A 19177-nucleotide genomic window follows, 5' to 3' on the forward strand; every position below is an offset into this window, starting at 1 on the left:
GTGATTTTTGTATGATTGCTGTGTGCATTTCTACTGTTAAAAGAGAATAGAATCAAGTACTGATTCACGCTTCAAGGATGAACCTTAAAAACACTATGTTAAGTGAAAGAAGCCAGACACAAAGGGCACCATATAGTATGATTCCACTTATATAAAATATCCAAAATAGGCAAATTCACAGAGATAGAAAGCAGACTAATGGTGTCACCACTTAATGGGTACAAGGTTTCCTTTTGGGGTGATGAAAAATTTCTGGAACTAGATAATGATGGTTGCACCACATTGTGAATACACTTAATGCCACTGAAATGTAAACTTCAAAGCAGTTGAAATGATCAATTTTATGTATATTATACCACAATTAAAAACAAGAGAGAAAGAATAGAAAACAACATTCTGGCCATCTCCTCTTTACATAATAAATATCTCATCGACAAAAAGTCTAAATTTATTACTGTGGTTACAGTTGTGGCTAAGCTGCTAATCTAAATTTGCTGTCTTCTTTTCAGTGAGTACTGTCCTGGACAAAACTACCAGGAACAGTTATCTGCCCTTTCTCCGGGATGGCTATGGAAGGATGTCTTGTGCAGATACCTGCAAAGCTGAACTGGGAGGAGCAGGAGGCAGGAAAGCTGACTCTATCAAGGAAATTACAAGCTGGAGGGTAAGAGGTTTAAGAACTAAAACTTACATAAGGTTGAGTAAGCAAGTGACTCAACAAAATATTAGCCAACAACCAAAGCCCGCCTACTACCAGGAGTCCTGACTACCAAGTCAGAGTCCACCAGGACATGGCCCTGTGCCCCAGACCTGAGAGACAGGCCTCTACAAAGGTGGAAGGTCAAACCAAAACTGAGGGGGAGCTCAACCTGGGGCTTTGGCAGAGAGGACAAGCCCAGCTCTTAGAGGACGCAATACCGATCTAAACAAGAACACTTCCCTCTTCCCTTTCTGTACCAACTAGCCTGGTCCCCAGATAAAACTCAGACCCTTAGGCTATCTTGTGGCTCCCCAAACATTAGGGTTGGTGTCTTTGCTATGGGTGAAATCCAGTGGGTGCTAGGAAGAGGGTTTAATTGGCAAAATTTGCTAACATGTGATGCTCAATCTTCTCCTCACATTCTGCCTTTTATTCTCATGATCTATCCCTCCATCTAGAGTCAACCTAGTTTCTAGATGATGATTCTCTCTGCTTGAACCTACATGGGACACTTTAAAAGCTATTGAGTCCTGGGCCTCTCCACAGAACAAGTGATTCAGAACATGGGGTGGGCACTTTTTTAAAAGCTCCCCAGGTGATTCTAATGCAGGAGCTGCCAGCATTGAGGACCACTCATCTAGGGGAGGAAGGGAAGGGAGGTGGCTTTATGAAGTGCCTACTGTGGACTGGGGACTGTGCTAGTTCCTTACGTATAGTATCTACAGCTGTAGGTGCTCCTCCTATATCCTCTTGGACTTGTTCTGGCCATGAGCATTATGGCCCCCCTGGAGGGAGAGATCATCAGCGATAGATGCCCTAGTTTCCTTACCCCTTGGGTGGGATAATCCTGAGGCATACTTTAAACCTGGGATAAGCAAACCAGTTCCATAAGAAGCCACACAGTTAGTGTGTTAGGCTCTGTGGGCCATAGAATCTTTGTCTTGACTACTCAAACCTACCATTGCAGTGCAGAAGCAGCCATGGACAATGCTAAATGAATGGATTAGGCTGCATTCCAATAAAACTTTATTCACAAAGATAAATAGTGGGCTATAGTTGCCCAACCCCTGCTCTAAGTCTAAACAGATTTCCAGAGGTCCCCAGCAGGAATGGGTTCCAGTTGTCTAAAGCAGTAACCTGCCAATAACATGCTACATGGGCTTCATTCTCTTACCATGCACTTCCTGGGATCACTGGCTATAGAAACTACTTGCACTCAAATCCTTGTCTCAGAGCCCACTTTTGGGGGCATCCAACCAAGGTCAGCATCTTGTTTTACACTCATAACCACGCTAGTGGTTGAATACTATCATCTCCATTAGACAGTGAATAAATTAAGATTTAAGGACTACACAACTCCTAAGTGATAGAGTCCAGATTAGAAGTGTATTTAGCTCCAAAGTCAATGATCTCTCTACAATATGACAGAGTGAGGATGAATACAACAAATAAATACACAGACATACATACACAAATACTTAATCAAATACCATATGGTTTAATTATGGTGGGCAAGAGCACCACATATGGCAAATCATAAAGCAAAATTCATGCCACTCATGTAATTACTGATCTATGTTAAGGAAGGTGTTTTAAAAGAAATAATATGAATAGTAGGGTTTGAAGGTTACGGAAAAAAAATCACTCTTTTATGCTGTTTCTAATCTAGGATAGAATTCATTTCCCACCTACCAGTTGGTTGCAATCCTGGTGCTGCTACTTCTCTGATGAAAGCTGTGATTATACCTGGGAACAATATAGCCGTTCCACATAAAGCCTAATGTATAATTTGGAACTTGAAGAGAAAAGAACTGCGCAGATTAAAAAATACTCTTACACATTCGAACATGGGGGGCTGGGGGACAGCAATTTCACAAAGTCCTCTGAAAGGCACTTGTGAAGTTCCCCTACGGATCCTAAGGATTCCAGAGAACAGTTTGAGAACCCAGAACTGGCACAGTGAGAAACCAATCTTTTCAGCTTACGCGGTCTTGCCCTCGCTGTCATGTTTGGTGGCGCTGGCCCCCTTCTTGCCCAGCAGGGAAGCCACCTTCTCCGCGTCTCCATTCTCCACAGCCTGCAGCAGCCGGTCATCATTCTTGTTCCACTCATTGGTCTGTGGAGCAAAGGGGAGACGCAGAGCTGGTGAACAACGACAGTGGCCACAGTCGTACTGACCAGCAGCACCTCGGTCCTCCCCGTCGCCCACCCTCCTGTCACTCAAATCACAAACTGCCCCCAAATGGGCAACTTAGAAAATACCTTCCCCTTCACCATGGAGACACCCAAGAAGGCTGGTTTCCCAAAAGAAAACATCAACAGTTCAATGAAATAGCGGCCAGTCAGCAAACTCTGAAATAAAGTAACTGCTTTTAACTGACGTTGGGAAGATGAGGCAACTTAAAAAGACCTCGTGGCCAGTTTACACATTAGCTTATTTCTAGCTAAACTTGACAGCTGACTCCTCAGAACACTGCCCTTTGACCTGGTCCACCGCTCACTGGGCCCGCGGTGTTACAGAACCAAACCGGCCAACAGCTCGGGGTTACCTCAGAGTTCATAGACACGCCATTTTTCATCTGCTTTTATTGCCACTCTTTCTGGCTTGCTTACTGGGCCCTGATTTTTGAGTTGCATATTGCTTTTAAATAGTTGTCAAAGCTACCAACTCAACAAAGTGTCACCAGAAATGAAACTTCTTCCTGATCAAGCTATAAACATCAAATAGCTTTGAGGAAAGCCTTTACACCCCTTAACGCCCAACCCCAACAATAATATAACTATGCAATACCACAGTAACAGTAAAGCTTTCATGTGCACAAAAACTAGGTTTTACTCTTAAGAAGGAAAGAAAAGATCTCTCTATAAGAGCAATGGACCTTGAGTATAAGACTATGAAGTTTCAAACAAGAAATGGCAGCAACGGGGCCGGCCCCATGGCCGAGTGGTTAAGTTCATGCACTCTGCTTCAGTGGCCCGGGGCCTCACTGGTTTGGATCCTGGGCGCAGACACGGCATCGCTCATCAAGCCACGCTGAGGTGGCATGCCACATGCCACAACTAGAAGAACCTACAGCTAGAATATACAACTATGTACCGGGGGCTTTGGGGAGAAGAAGAAGAAAAAAAAAAGAAGATCGGCAACAGATGTTAGCTCAGGTGCCAATCTTAAGGAAAAAAAAAAAGAAAGAAATGGCAGCAGTGAGCCATTGAAGGTTTTGGAGCAGAGGAGTGAGAGACTAAAATCAGTGACTGAAGAAGAGTCATTGGGAGGTTTATGAGGAGTATAGGATTACTAATGGGAGAAAAGATCCCGGGGGCACATTAAAACCCCTGGCTCACTTTGCAGGCTCAGCCTGCCCACCAGACATTCCCCAGCTAGGCCCACTTTCTGGCCCCTCCAGCTGTGGATACCAACACCCTGGGAGAGACAACTCCTCCCTCCCCAAAACTTTCTACAGACAGGTCTCCAGGGCTCTCTGCTTCCTTGTGACCTCTGAAGATAAGAACCTCCTGGCATGTCATATTAAAGGCTTTGCCATAGACCACAGGGAAGTACACCAAGGAGACGCTGGAGATTTAAAAGCTAACAGGAGGGAATTTTACAGGACCACAGTCTTCCGTGGTCCCAGTGTGTTCCCAATCTCTCTGCCCTGATGGAACTGGGAAGCCCAATAGGACTCTGCCTTCTCATAGAGCAAGGGAGGGCCCAGCAGACATCCCAGCGCCCCTCCAACCCCAGCCTAGAGCCAGGGCCTTTAGAGAAAGCCACAGGCCATGGAGGAGTAACATAGGTGGACCAGTCCCATTTCTTGGGACTCCCTCTTCCCCCGTGGCCATCGCTGAGTGCAAGAACACAGGGAGAATGAGGTAGGTTTGAATGAAAATCAGAAGTTGGTCCCCTAGGCTGCACGAACTTGAAGTCCAGAAATCTAGATTGGTACTTACACGCTATACACCTTAAGTCACCCAAAGCATCTCTGTGCCTCAGTTTCCCAAGGCTTTAGACCAGAAGACCATTGTGATTCCTCTAACGCTCAAAAGGCTTAATCTATAAAATGCCCCAAACCAAACTTTGCTAGGAACTATCCTAGAGCAGTCCTGCCTGTGGTAATGGAAATGTTCTATACCTGAACTGTCCAAATCTGTAGCCACTAGGCCAGGAATTCTCGCCCAGGGGATTTTGCCCCTCAGGGGACATCTGGCAATCTCTGCAGACCATTTTTGATTGTCATGACTAGGAAATGCTAATGGCATCTAGCAGTTGGAGGCCCAAGGTGCTGCTAAGCATGCTAAAATGTACAAGCCAGCCGCCTCCCCCCAACAAAGAATGATCTGGCCCCAAATATCAATACTGCATTAGTCACCTGTGGCTACTGAGCACTGGATATGTGGCTAGTGCAACTGAGGAGCTGAATTTTTCACTTTAATGTTAGACTTCAAGTGCCAGCGGTTGGTGGCTACCATACAGAACAGTGCTGCTTTACACGACGGCTCTCTAAATATTTTTAATGTAGTAAGAATGTGTTTGGGCCAATGTCATCCACACTTCTCCTACAACAATCAATTTACCCACAAAAATGACATCAAGTTTTATCTTTAATTACAAATCAGGTTTCCTATTGGAGGAACGCAATAAATCTACTGCCCCAGGCACAGGCATTTGTTAGCAGAATGGGAAGCTTTACTTAACAACAAAATGGAGCAAACACCAAGAAACAGATTGCAGCTTATTTCCCCTAGACTGCATTTTACAAGCCAAAACAAAGCAAAAAAGGTTTATGGAAGTACATTTAGGATCACTGATTCCTACCTTCATCATTCCGATGCTACATTATTAGTGTTGTCTTTTAAAATCCTCCCCAAACTTAAACTGATCAAATTAAAACTGGATTTGGCAGATCAAAAGGATATTAAATCTCAGACAACATGACTGAAAGTACTGATGCAAAGAAAGACCACATGAAAGGATTCTCCTTCTCAGCGTCACTAAGGCATTCAACTCTCGAGTAGAGAAAAATCTGATTACAGGGGTTCCCTAAAATTAGTTACAGGTGGATCTTTAGGGAGTTCAATTTCTATAGGACACAATAAGAAAGATCCACCCTCCCCTACTCTGGGGAAGACAAGGTCAATGGCACATCCCTTGAGGTCTGAAGTTCTTTTCTCTAGAGTCTCTCCCCACTGCAGGCCAGAAGTTACTTTTCTCTCAGAGCAAATGAGGCAAAGAGAACATGGCTACCCACACACAAATATTTAATAAATTTAATTGAATTATAAATTAACTTCTTAATCCTAAACCTGTCCATGGAGATATTCTCTACATCTTCTCCTATATAACTATTCCATCCGGTGCCATATCCTGTACCAAACATTCTGAAACCGGGGGCCAACTTGCTATAACTACACTCAGTTAGTTGTCTGTTTGCAAAAGTAGTTAGACATGCAGTACTAAAGCCCACCCTATGGACAACATCTCTGACGCTTGGGTCACCATGGCAACAGATGCTTAAGCTGTTTTTCAGTAACTCAGAGTCAACTCCTTGTTCAGTCCAGGCTGGTTAAGACCAAAAACTCATCAACTGGGCCTGCGTGAATGCCGATAGATGACCCTTTGACCTCATGGCCAAAAACTCCACCTTCAGATCATGCTAATGCCATTATTTTGGGAACATGCATCCTATGAAGAGCCATGAAGCTTGACTACACTTGCGCAGATCATCTATTACCGCACTTATCCTTACCTCCAATCATCTATTCCCACGCTTCAGACCACTCTGCCCCTTTATCCCATAAATATCCCTAATCCCCATTTTCAGGGAGGCAGATTTGAGACTTGTTCTCCCCTTTCTTCGCTTGTCTGCATTGTGAATAAACTCTTTCTCTGCTGCAAACTCGTCATCTCGGTGATCAGCACACAGCGTGTCTGGCAAAACGCGCTGGGTTCCGTAACAATTCCATGGCCAAACACAAAATGAGACAAAATATGTGTTTAATGTATACTTTTAATGTCAGTGCTCCTGGGAATCCTGAAGTAAATTCCTCCCCCATCTCCATTCCTCTGCTCAGTGGTACCAAACTGAAATCAAGCATGAAAATGAATCTTAAAAAGTAATCTTAGTCAATCCACTGTCCAAAAGTAGAGTTGGTCAGATAAATAGGTTGTGATATAATAAAAAATATATATTTGGTCTTTGTCCCGGTTCCTAGCACTAGAGCTTCTAAAACCAATGGAATTTTCTGAGTGATAGGGGTGAGAGGAACATCTTTTGTTATTCCTTATGAGGCCCTTTCAGCCTTACCTGAGTTTACGTTAATGAGATGACTGGTGGGGAGAAGCCCTTAGAGAGCTTCAGGATTTGGGCTGGTTGCCAAAGGAGCCAACCAAGTAATTAGAGGGTTAGAACTTTTAGCTCCCCACCCCCCACCTCCAGGGAGTGAGTCAATCACCAACGGCCAATGATTTAATCAAGCATGCCTGCATAATGGAACCTCCAAAACAACCCTAACCATGAGGTCTGGAGAGCTTCCAGGTTGGTGAACACATCAAGGTGCTGGGAGAGTGGAGCTAGGAAGGCACGGAAGCTTTGGGCACACACATGTCCATACCTTGCCCTGTGCATTTCTTCCACTTGGCTGTTCCTGAATTGTATCCTTTATAATAAACTGGTAATAGTAATGAAAATGCCTTCCTGATCTGTGAGCCATTCTAGCAAATTACCGAACCTGAGGGGAGGGTTGTGGGAACCCCTCGACTTTATAGCTGGTTGGTCAGAACTGCAGTTGGCCCAGGATTTGTGATTGGCATCTGAAGCAGGGGCAGTCTTGTGGGACTGAGCCTTAACCTGTGGGGTCTGACGCTAACTCCAGGTTGTGTCGGAACCGTATCAAATTATTGGACATCCAGTTAGTGTCAGGAGAGTTGGAGAATCAGTTGTTGATGTGAAGAAAAATCCCACACATTTGGTGTCAGAAGTGTTTTGTGAAAGAAGCAGATTTTAGGAGAGGTGAAGTTTGAAATTTTGCTATAACACCCCAAAGTAATTCACTCATACTCTGGAAACAGGGAAGGCCTGTGGAGACCACCATCATATCTGCAATATCCCCTCACCACCTGCCATGGAAATCCCCTCCTGTAGTTGGCATTCCCTCACAGGGCAGGCAAAGCTCTGCCTCCACACTGGGCTCCTAGTTCCCTCAGAATGGTGTTTTCAACCTATTAGTGGGTTAATCCAACATTAAAAAAAAATTAAATAGAAAAAAATTAAAAGCATCATAGATGTATGTACCATATTTAATAAGGTTAAACGCTTTACAAAACCTTTGCTTCTTATGTATGTGTGTCCTGGTGGTGATATAAAATATATTTCTTTTACTGAGGAATGACAATCAAAAACTTTGCACGCCACTGCTTTAGAAAGGTCTGTCATCCCATCCGTCTAGGGAAAGGCTTCCTTCCGAAGCCTAGCTCACACCCTGCAGGCACTTCAAAAGCCTTTCCTGGTGACCTCGCTCTGCTTCTCTCCTCCATCATGTCTCGGGGGACCGGCCTACTCATCTCCACTGAAGCCCACAGTCTAGACTTGATGAAATATTGCGTCCTGGCTTTTGTGTGCTCCTTTTGTCTCCCTGTCTTGAGCTCCCTCAAGGCACTGACAGCAGCCTTTATTTCTTACCCCCGTGGTGCCTAGCAATTGCTCAGTATCTGTTGCTGATTTTAGCAGGAATTTCTTCCCCTTGCTTAACCTAAATCTCTCCTGGCTTAGCAAACATTTGTTTTTTCATTTCTAAAACTCTTTCATTCTTTTGCAAACAACTATTTAATTATGTTATAGGTTTTATTTTTAATTTTACAGGCTCAATAAATCCAACTTAGCTTTTCTAAGACCCATTTCCCAACATTTTAATCATAGGTACACTTTCTCCGAATCTCTTCCCAACTAAGCAACCAAGCCTTATCAGTTCATCAGGGAGAAGCCCCTGTCTCCCAGGTGTGAAAACCACCGGGCTATTTGTTAAATATTCAGACTCCCAGGCCCTGGAGCATCTGATTCAGGTGATCTGGGGTGGGGTCCTGGACTCACTCAGGTTCAACAAGTGCTCTCTGATTCTTACTGCAAGTTTGGGGGAATCAGAACCTATGCTAAGGCTAATCAGAGAATTTACTTGAAAGGATTTTCTTCCTCCGTGAAGCGTATTAAGGGACAGGGTGGGAGAAGGGAAGAATTCTTCACTTTTCCTTGCAGAACTAGGTATTTTGTCCCCCACAAAAGCTGAATACATATAGGCTTTCCCTAGGAGTTGCATGTGCAACCTGTGTACAAGACATATATAAAAATGTTAATGAAAGCATTGCTCATAATAGGCAAAAATGACAAATAATCATATGTCCAATAACAGAAAATGGATAAATTATAATCAAGCACCAAATTACCACATGGCAATAAAAATGAACAAACAACTACAAGCAACAATATGGATGGATGCTAAAAACAATATTGGCGAAAGAAGCAAGAGGCAAGAGTACACAATAGTTTGATTGCATGTGTATAAAGACGAAGACAGGAAAAATGGATCCATATTGTTTAGGGATGTATACGCAGATGGCAAAATTATAAAGAAAAGCAAGGACAAGGTTACAATCGAGGATAGTGGTTAGGGGTGAGGGTGTGGCATTTGATCAGGAAGGGACACCTGGGAGAATTCTGGGGTCTGTGTTCTATTTCATGACCTGGTTAGTGGCCCTACAGAGGTTTACTTGTTAAACGCTACATTCTTGTTTCGTGCACTTTTCTCTCTATGTGATTTATTTCACCCAGAATTTAGAAAGAAGTCTTGTGGTTCGCTTTCTGGTCAAATCAATACCGCACCACGTGCCCTTGGGCCGTTTGTATTCTCACTTGCTGTTTCCTCATCTCTAAAATGCAGGCAGCCTCGTACGAAATCTGTCTCTTAGGAGGCCTACCAACCCAGGTGAGAATCTGATAAAAGTTACGATCCTTCCTCAGAATAATGCACATACACACAGAAGCTTGTGTACAATTGCAGAGGATTCTCTATCTTAAACCCCAACCCCCAGCCCATCCATAAACCCAAGTTAAGAATGCCTGATGTAGAAAAAAGAGGCAGGCTTCAAGTTTAGTGCTTTGGAGTTGAAATCCCAGCTCTACCACCTCCCATTTAGGTGGTCTCAAGCAGGTCATCAATGTCTGAGTCTCCATTTCCTTATCTGTAAAAGGCGGGGGAGGATCACACCTACTTACAAATTATCCCGAGAATTAAATGTAATGTACATGACGGGCCTGGCACATATTAGGCACTCAAAAAAGAGTGATTATCATTATGACTGAGTTACATGATCTGTACTCTTCCTTCATGATTCATGCTCTATGAATCTTTTAATATTTACAATTTAGGACCGATAGTCCACTACCCTTTCAGAGGCAGATAACGCCCTAATGCAAATTTAGATTCACAAATTTTCTACTATGCTCCTTAAAAATCACCTTTTAAAGGGCTCTAGAGAAAGCATTCACAGACACAAAATTAACCATTTTATTGAATAGGGCTCACTTTTCCAGCAGACTGTTTAAACAGACGCTATTTCAACAGAGCACATTAAGCCACATTTGCAAGTTCAGGAAGCCATATGTTACGTGCCGGAGACATGTGTAATGTGTCAGCTATGAAGGGCAGCATGTGGGAAAGGCGGACCTTACCTTCAATGTGGGCTCCAACAGTCCTGCTAATACATCACCAGTGAGATTTTCAATGGCTGGCCTGTAAGTTTCCTATTCATCAAATCATTTCCAAATGACACCCACTTGCTTTTAAGAGTTTTCCCTGCCTTTTGAAAACCCTGCCTGCCTGCCTTCCTCAAGGGTAGCAGACACCATGTCAACCGTGTGATGAACGCCAGGGCTTTGGCAACGGACAACGTCTGCCCTTGGCCAGACATGGCATCACCTTCTTTTATTTTGGTTTAATCACTGGCAACTGAAAAACCAGTGGAAACTCAGTGGTCACAGACATCTGGCTAGTGGGCAGGTTTGACTTTTGGAATCTATCAACCCAACCAAAATAATCCAGTGGCACAGAGCAATCTAAGAAGAGAAAGAGTTTCTTTGACTTTCTTTAGGAAAGATGTTAAAACCCTAACCACCACAAATTAGGAGAGCTCCCGTTGTCTGGATCTGCTGGAGCAGCCGCTGGGAGGAGTGTATTTGAGAGATTATTTTTGGAAACGCCACATTTCTCCCTCTAGTTTACGGAGAGCAGACTATTTTGCCAATATAATCAGTAAGGCTAAGATGAAAGTTAGACAAAGTAGACAGTGTTTTCCCTGGGAAGATTTCAGATTCATACCATCCAGAAAAAAGAGCACACACCTCATATTTTAAGACAGAGGACAAGACACAGGCAAGCTTCTGGACCAGATGATATTTTCCCCTGTGTACTGTACCAGACAGTACTTATTAGATGTCCATCTACTAGGGACAAAAGTAATATAGAAAATTCTATAGATGCTGCATTCATTCATTCATTCAACAAATATTTACTCAGTACCTTCTATATAGCCGGCATTCACTTATTCAACAAATATTTACTTAGTACCTTTTATACAGCCGGCATAGTCTTTATTGAATTTTCTATATAGTTGTGGAGATAAAATACAGCCAAATGAGAAATATGCCAACAATACAAAACAGGGTATTAGAGTGGTAAAGTGAGCAAAATGGTGAATTGACTAGAAGGGAGGGACAACTTTTAGCTGGCAGGCAGGGAAGCTTTTTTGACTAGATAATGAACTAGACCTTGCAATGAGTAATATTTAGATTAATGGAAAGAAGACGAGACACAACGACTGAAAAATGCAAGATGCTTTTAGTAAATAGTGAGTTGATCCAAGTGAGGCCTTACAAGACTGCCCTCCTTAGTGTCTACGGAAAACCCAGAAAATTACCAATACATCATGACATAAACATTTGACAATTCTCCCAGTTTTAACAAGCCCAGCAGTTTCATACAGACCTTTCCATTTAATGTTAGTTACTTCAGACCAATATATGATAAGCTCATCCAAAATGAGTTTCCTCTCTCCTACGTTTTTATTTCAGATTACTCACACATGTAGGTTACTGTGTCCCTGCTATTCACCCTGAAATCCACCACCCTCCCTTTAGTAGACTATGTTGGTGATTCCATATAAATGCAGAATTGTGTGTCATGGACATAATACATAAATACCTCCATTCCAAAACAGACTGGACACTCTACCCCACCCCCTTCATCAAGCTACCCTACTCATTGCCTGCCTCCCCAGTCAGCCGGACCAGTTACTTCCCCTAGTTTGGCTCTCTTGTGCTTCTCTTCCACAGCTTTTGGCACAATTGTAACTCAATAGTATTTCTAAAGTATCTTTAAAGGTCTGTCAACCTCCCACTGGACTTGGAATTCCAGGGCGTGGCCAATGGCCAGCATCTGTCTTGATCACCACTAAACCCCTGGCCACTCGCCTACTGCCTGCCAGATGGTAAGGGCTCAGCTCAATTCAGCGCTGCTCATTGAACAGCTTCGTTTTTCTTCCTTCTACCTTGGGAGCCACTACTGATTAACTCCTTCTCCGCTGATGCCTTTGTTTCAGGCTACAAATGTACTTAAAGTCTCCAAAATCCTACCAAATTCTCTCCTTGACTCTGTTGACCAATATTAAAACATTACTCTATATTTTAAAACCATGTCACATGACGTAAAAGCAGTCTCATGGAGAGAGAGATAAGTCTTGGAATGGGTCAAGCCAACTTTTACCCTCCAGGGAGAAAAATGGTTCTACCCAATTCAAATGGCTTCAAGCACTCATTTATTTAGTATCTCTATATATCAGGTACTGTGCAATGTCCTAGGGATAAAAAGATGTATATGACATAATCTTGGTCCTTCAGGAGTTCACAGACTTCTAAGAATAGAAACATACCCAATAATTACTTACAATATTGTTTGTTTATTTTTTTTTTTTGAGGAAGAGCTAACTACTGCCAATCCTCCGCTTTTTGCTGAGGAAGACCAGCCCTGAACTAACATCCATACCCATCTTCCTCTGAAAGATACAGTTTTAAGGTTTTGTTTTGTTTTGTTTTTTGTTTTTTATTTTATTTACAATATTGTTTGTTGTGCTAGGCCAGTGCTGTGAATGAAGTACGTCCTATCAAAGCCCCGAGTGGACACTTTTAGAAAGCTAAAGCAGTTCAACTTAAAGGAAAATGAAGGCATTCTTTAGGATGAGCAAGATTTAAGTGTGTTTATAGACTGAGGAGAGCAAAGGAGTCAGTGGAGAAAGACAGAATGAAAAATATAAGGGGGGAAGATGGCATTGAGGCTTCAACCCAGGCGGAAGGCTGATCTTTGTAAATTAGAGTCATGTTCTGCCTCTGAGAGAGTAAAGAGGGAGAGGAGGGTGAGCAGAGATGCGGTAGTAGAGAGGAAGTCAGTTTGTGTTTTATAGCTTCTGTTTTCTTAGGGAAGCAGGAGGCAAAGTACGTAAGGTCAGTGGTGGGCTAAGAAGCTTGATAAATGTTCCAATAGCTAATGTTCCCAATAGCTCCTTGGGGAAATGAGAAAGGAAACCCACTTAAAATGAGTAAAGGGGTTTTCAAGCAGCCCTGAAGGTCCAGCTGAGAGTAGGAATTATAACTCCATAAAGAAACCATTTGGTAATGTCATGTGATTTTTCACTGGAAGCACCGGGTAGGATGGGAGCAAAGGGTGGTTAGCTTGATCCATGACTGGAGACTAGAAAGACAGGTAAAGCAGAGATTTCAGGGTCAAAAGAATAGGAGATGCCAGCAAGCGGGTATTTGAAATGATCATGGGATCAGGGACGGATAAGGATAAGGTCTAGAGCATAGTCCTCTAGATCAGAGGCAGATTGTTGGATGGGTCACTTATATGAATGTTAAGAGTTCCCAGGATGGCAGAAAGGAAAAATGGGAGTTGGGAGCCAAAATCCTGGAGAAATATCAAGCAACATACAAGTCCCAAAAAGATAATGAAGAAAGCAAGATGAGAGTGGCCCAGCATAACCAAAGAGCAGTGACTGACAACTGAGAAAGGAGTGATGACATTGTAGGGCAAGTAGGTGAAGCCCTCCTATGAAGAAGTGGCTTCTTGTGCTCTGCTGAGCTTCTACTATGTCCTAGTCCCTTCTGGGTGTCCTAAAGAACTGATTTCATTTAAGTCACCATAACCACCTGTACTGGGATGAATAGTGTCTCCACAAAATTCACGGCTTCCCTGAATTTCAGAATGTGACTTTATTTTGGAATAGGGTCTTTGCACATGTAATCAAGTTAAGACGAGGTCACACTGGATTAGAGTGGGCCCCAAGTCCAATGACTGGTGTTCTTGTAAGGAAAGAGGGAAGACACCGAAGAGACAGAGAAGAAGGCCATGTGAGACAGAGGCAGACAGTGGGGTTACGCTCCCATTAACCAAGGAATGCCAAGGATGGCTGGCAAACACCAGAAGCTATGAGAGGCAAAGAATGATTCTTCCCTAATGCCTTTGGAGGGAGTATGGTCCTGCGACACCCTGATTTTGGCTTTTGGCTGCCAAATCTGTGAGAATACAGTTCTCACAATTATATTAAGCCACACAGTTTGTGGTAATTTGTTACAATAGCCCTAGGAAATTAATACACCACCCTACGAAGTAGGTATTATTATCCTTATTTAACTGATGAGGAAACTGAGGCTCAGAACACATGAGTACCTTGTTCAAAGTTACAAGACCAGAAAATGGAAGAGTGGGGATTCAAACCCCAGACCTTCGGTGCCCTTTGCACTGCACAGTCCCGCCCCCTACATAGGCCCATCACACTGAGAAAACCAGGCTGAACACACATCTTGGCGTGGTGGGCCATGTGAGGCGGAGGGAGAGACCTCAGTCTGGTGGTAGTGAGACTGGAAACTCAGAGTTCTAAGTCCCTTTTAAATGCAGGAACCACACCTAAAGCAAACTCAATTGTCATTAGACAAAAGCATTTAAAGCCTGATTATCTACTTTACAAGCATGTTCACAGTAAGGCCTTTGAATAGTAAGCTTAGATATACATTTATGTAAATGGGATTTGATTTACTCAAAGAAATACTCATTGCTTAAAAGGAGGTACAAGTGTAACAGTAGATAACTTAAGGCCTGAGCGAGGCTTTCCTTGCACACAGACAGATACTTGGAGACACGTCTGGCTATAATCCAAGCACACACTAAAAGTATTTTTGGCATGTATTTGAGCATAATAAGCAGCTACAACCCCTGAGCTTTGCTCTTTACCCAAGTGGCACAATAGAGGTTTCACATGAAATATCCAGACAAAATGATTTCATCCACAAAGTCTTAAGTCAAATGCTTAAGTGCACTTTAAGCATCTAAATGGTCAGAGTGGAGGATCAGGGTGGTCTCTTATTCTGATCATGCCTGGGCATCATGCCCAGGCATCATGCCCTTTATAGATGTTAAATGATTACCAAGGGACAAAACGATACCTAAAGAAATTTACAAGCAAAGGAAACAGTCCTTGAAGACATAAAGTCTATGTGAGATCTGATTGCTCTGTATTTTCTACTACACCACTCCTTCCTGCACCCAAACCTACACCACACACACACACAAACACAAACACACCCTCTTCTGGAATCAGTTAATTCAACAGGTGAAAGCTAGGATCTTCAATGGGGTAGGGGTCGACCCCAGGCCCAGGGCATCTCAATTGCCTATGACTTGTTTTCTTGTTTGAGGACTAAAAGAACATTTGAGGACCACAAGGTTAGGGTAGGAGGCCAAGGCAGCTCCCCATATTTGACGTCCCCTAACCCTAGCCAAGTATAAGTCATTAGCGACTACAGTCGGTTGAATGGTGTCCCCCAATCATTCACGTCCACCTGGAACCTTAGAATGCGACTTTAACTGGAAACAGGATCTTAAGACGAAATTATCCTGGACTTAGGATGAGCCCCAAATCCAACAACTGGTATCCTTATAAGAAGTGAGAACAGAGATGGGGGAAGAAATCAGCATGAAGATAGAGGCAGAGATTAGAGTGATATGTCTACAAGCCTGGAATCACTGGCAGCCACCAGCAGTTATGAAAGAGGAATGGGACAGCTTCTCCTTCAGAAACTCCGGAATGAACCAACCCTGCTTATGCCTTGACTTTGGACTTCTGGCCTCCTACTCTGTGAGAGAGAAATTTCTGTTGTTTTACGCCACCCAGTTTGTGGTAGCCCTCGGAATCTAATCCAGTGACACGTGGAAAGAGGGTTGCTCAACCAGCACAGAATGCCACACACACACACACCAGCCCATACTCCATCCCCACTGACTGCAGGTCGACAGCAAACTTCTGCAGGAACCACAGATGACACTGATTTGTTTCTTGCTTGTTCACAGACAGTCACCAGGCAGTGTCTTGGGCACAGACACTGAAATGGTGAACCTGGCATAAGGTGGCTGTGTCTAGCATTTATCTCAAGGCTGGTGGGACTGCCAAACTTTTAAAAATTTAATTCTCTATGTTTTTCAAATTTTTTTAAAGGAAAAAAAAATTATGCTAAAAAAATCAAGTGACTGTTGAACATAGTGTTTCTCAAAGAGCATGGCTACACGGCTGCCCGTTAGAATCACCTAAGTCTTTCTGAAAAAATACAGATGCTAAATTTTAAACATTCTGTATGCGATTCTATTGTCAGCCAGAATTATTCTTCCCCTGACAACAATGAAGATGGCAAGTTAGCCTGAAATTAACCACGTTTGTATCTGTTAAAACGCTGAGCTAGACAAGAGGGAATCTCAGCATCCATGCCTTTTGGCACATAAAGATGGAAGCAGCAGCAGCCCATCAAGATGCCCGTCAGAGAGAAGAGTCTGAACCAAGCTCACTGCACCTTCCTTCAGAGAAGCCCCTCATCTTGATGTCCCTACCTTGGTTAGTGGTGCAGTCACCCAAGACAGAGACCCCAGCTCTGTTCCTCTCCCGCCACGTCCCCAGCCAATTACTCACCAACGACTGTCTATCAATGCTGCCTCTCCAGTTCCGTCCTTCGGCCAATGTCTTTGTTTAATCCAGTTTAGTTCAACAAACACCTTTATGGTCCTTACTTTTGCCAAGCATCATGCTAGACCCTTTAGATGGGGTCTTCCTCTTTGCTAAGTTCCTGGGGCACAGTGACAGGTATAGATACTTAGAGAACCAGGGAAGAGGTTCTGGCACAGATAACTGCTTATCTGGGACATTTTGATAGCCTCTTAACTGGGCTTTCCACTTCCAGCTTCCCCCTTCCTTCCTCCAGGCCACCTTCCATGGTGGTTAATATTCTTGCCTACTGTTCTGGCTCACTTTCCTATACAAAATCATCCATGGCTATCTATGGCCAAGAGATCTCATACTCTTTAGCACCTGTCCACACACACAACTGAAGGCTTTTCTTAATCCAGTTTTAAACCTTAAATTCCACTCTGCTCTCCCTCTGGTCCAAGCCCCCCGCCCCACCCCCACCCCATCCAGAGCTTGGCTCCAAGATCCAAGTTATTCTTTCCTCTTCCTCATTGTAACTACTCAAGTAACTTTCCCATTTCTCATTTTTATCTTGTCATCTCTCTGCCAACAAGGCACAAAGTTGTTCCCTGCCTTCCATTTTAACAAATTTTTACACTAGCATTCGAATTAAATGGTTTTCCCATTTCACATCTTCTTACAGAGAGACAACATAGTGTAGGGCTAAGAGCTTGGATTCTGGGTTCCAAATCCTTGCTCTACAACTCACTAGCTGTGTGACCCGGAAAAGTCATTTAATTTTGTATGTCTCAGTTTCCTCATTTGTAAAACAGGAGATAACAGCACATTTAAAAATATTTGACTTCCCAAACAGATTGCACTTGATGGTAGAAACCTTCCTATCCTTCCATAGTGACCCTCCTACCATAGATAACTTGATATTTTCTAACAAATCAATACATTAAAAATAAGTTTTCTCCAGGGCCAGCCCAGTGGCATAGTGGTTAAGTTCACGTGCTCCACTTTGGTGGCCCAGGGTTCACAGGTTCGGATTCTGGGCACAGACCTACACACTGTTCATCAAGCCATGCTGTGGCAGTGTCCCACACACAAAATAGAGGAAGATTGGCACAGATGTTAGCTCAGGGCCAATCTTCTTCACAAAAAACCCCCAAAAAACAAAAACAAAAAAACCACCTTTCTCCAGCTTGGAAGAAACATTCCAGTATTCCAACTCATCACTACCATTCCAAATGTCCATCTACGCTACAACTGAATTTGGAAGCCTCAAAAAAACCGGAAAGTGACTTAAATATCAAAATACTACATACATATAACCACAATGTTTAATGTTATCAGAGGTTAATTTTAAATAGTCTAAATTTTTAATATATTTGAGGAAAGAGATACCACTGATTTATTTATAACAAATCTCTTATTATTCTCTAGAAAGGGCATATCTATTATAGCCTTTCCACACTCCAATAATAGCAAACCCAAAATAAACTCCAATATCCACCCACAAGGGAAAAAATCTGGTTCCAAGAAATTATTTCTGCCTGACATCTAAAGGCAGAGGGGCAGCGTTTTTAAGAGCACAAGACAGGGGCCATGATGTTTATCAGTCTGATCTTTCTGAGGCTTCCCATGAGCCTGCGCACAGATAGCCCTTTTGCAGTCCTCTCCTCAGTCCCCAACAAAAGCCCAAGAAGGCTTAACCCTGTAACTGCACATTTCTTAACAAAAGAACAGAGACACCGGCAGATATGGAGAACTTTGGAAAACTCATCGAGGATCCCATATGTGAGGCCTCATTCATTATCCTTTTAGAGCCCACAAGGGATTCCAAAAAATGTTGTCTTAGAGTTTTATGATTCTGCTAGACACCGAGTGCCAAGTAAACACACAGAAAAATCACCAAAAGGGGTAAAATTCTAGTCAAGCAATGTTGGAACTCTAATGTGTGGTCTTGGGCTATGGATTTTGAACTTAATCTAATATAGATGTCAGGAATCTGCAGACTGAACACATACACTGCAAATGAATGAGTCTATTTATTGTTAAAATGGTGAAATAATAACAAAAACACGGATGCTTTTGAAATTCTGAAACTCCGTTTTCCAGGGCATGCTACACACAAGTTATTATCTCGTAGAGACAATTTATACTCAAAGTCACTTGGTGTACAGCTAGTGGTGTCCCACAGACTGTAAGTTCAAGGGCAGGGGCTATGGCTTTTACATCTGTACCCAGGCACCTGGAACAAGGGCTGACACATGACCAGTGATGAATAAGTGTTTGTTAAGTGAACAAATGTTTGCCTGAGTAAAAGATTCAGCAAAGTGCTGGGCTTTTTTAAAGATAATGTTGCTCCTAAAAATCCCAAGATAGTCTTTCCTCTTCTCCTCTGCAACTATTTGAATATTATT

At 43.0% G+C, this 19177-nt stretch overlaps 1 protein-coding gene across 12 annotated transcripts in view; it reads right to left on the reverse strand.

Annotated features, from left to right (window-relative positions):
- The window catches only part of RAI14 (retinoic acid induced 14), a 138251-nt gene that overhangs the window by 51148 nt on the left and 67926 nt on the right, over positions 1-19177 (reverse strand). For 7 of the 12 annotated variants that reach the window (XM_014831196.3, XM_014831198.3, XM_070519804.1 and 4 more), the window contains exon 3: positions 2686-2816. In XM_014831196.3, the coding sequence (XP_014686682.1) occupies positions 2686-2816 (131 nt within the window). Of the gene's footprint in view, positions 1-2685; positions 2817-2962; positions 3106-19177 lie in introns of those variants that run through there. The other 5 variants (XM_014831197.3, XM_070519803.1, XM_014831192.3 and 2 more) reach the window with 2 other exon arrangements.

Source organism: Equus asinus, chromosome 10 (genome assembly GCF_041296235.1).
Source record: "Equus asinus isolate D_3611 breed Donkey chromosome 10, EquAss-T2T_v2, whole genome shotgun sequence".
Lineage (NCBI taxonomy): Eukaryota > Metazoa > Chordata > Mammalia > Perissodactyla > Equidae > Equus > Equus asinus.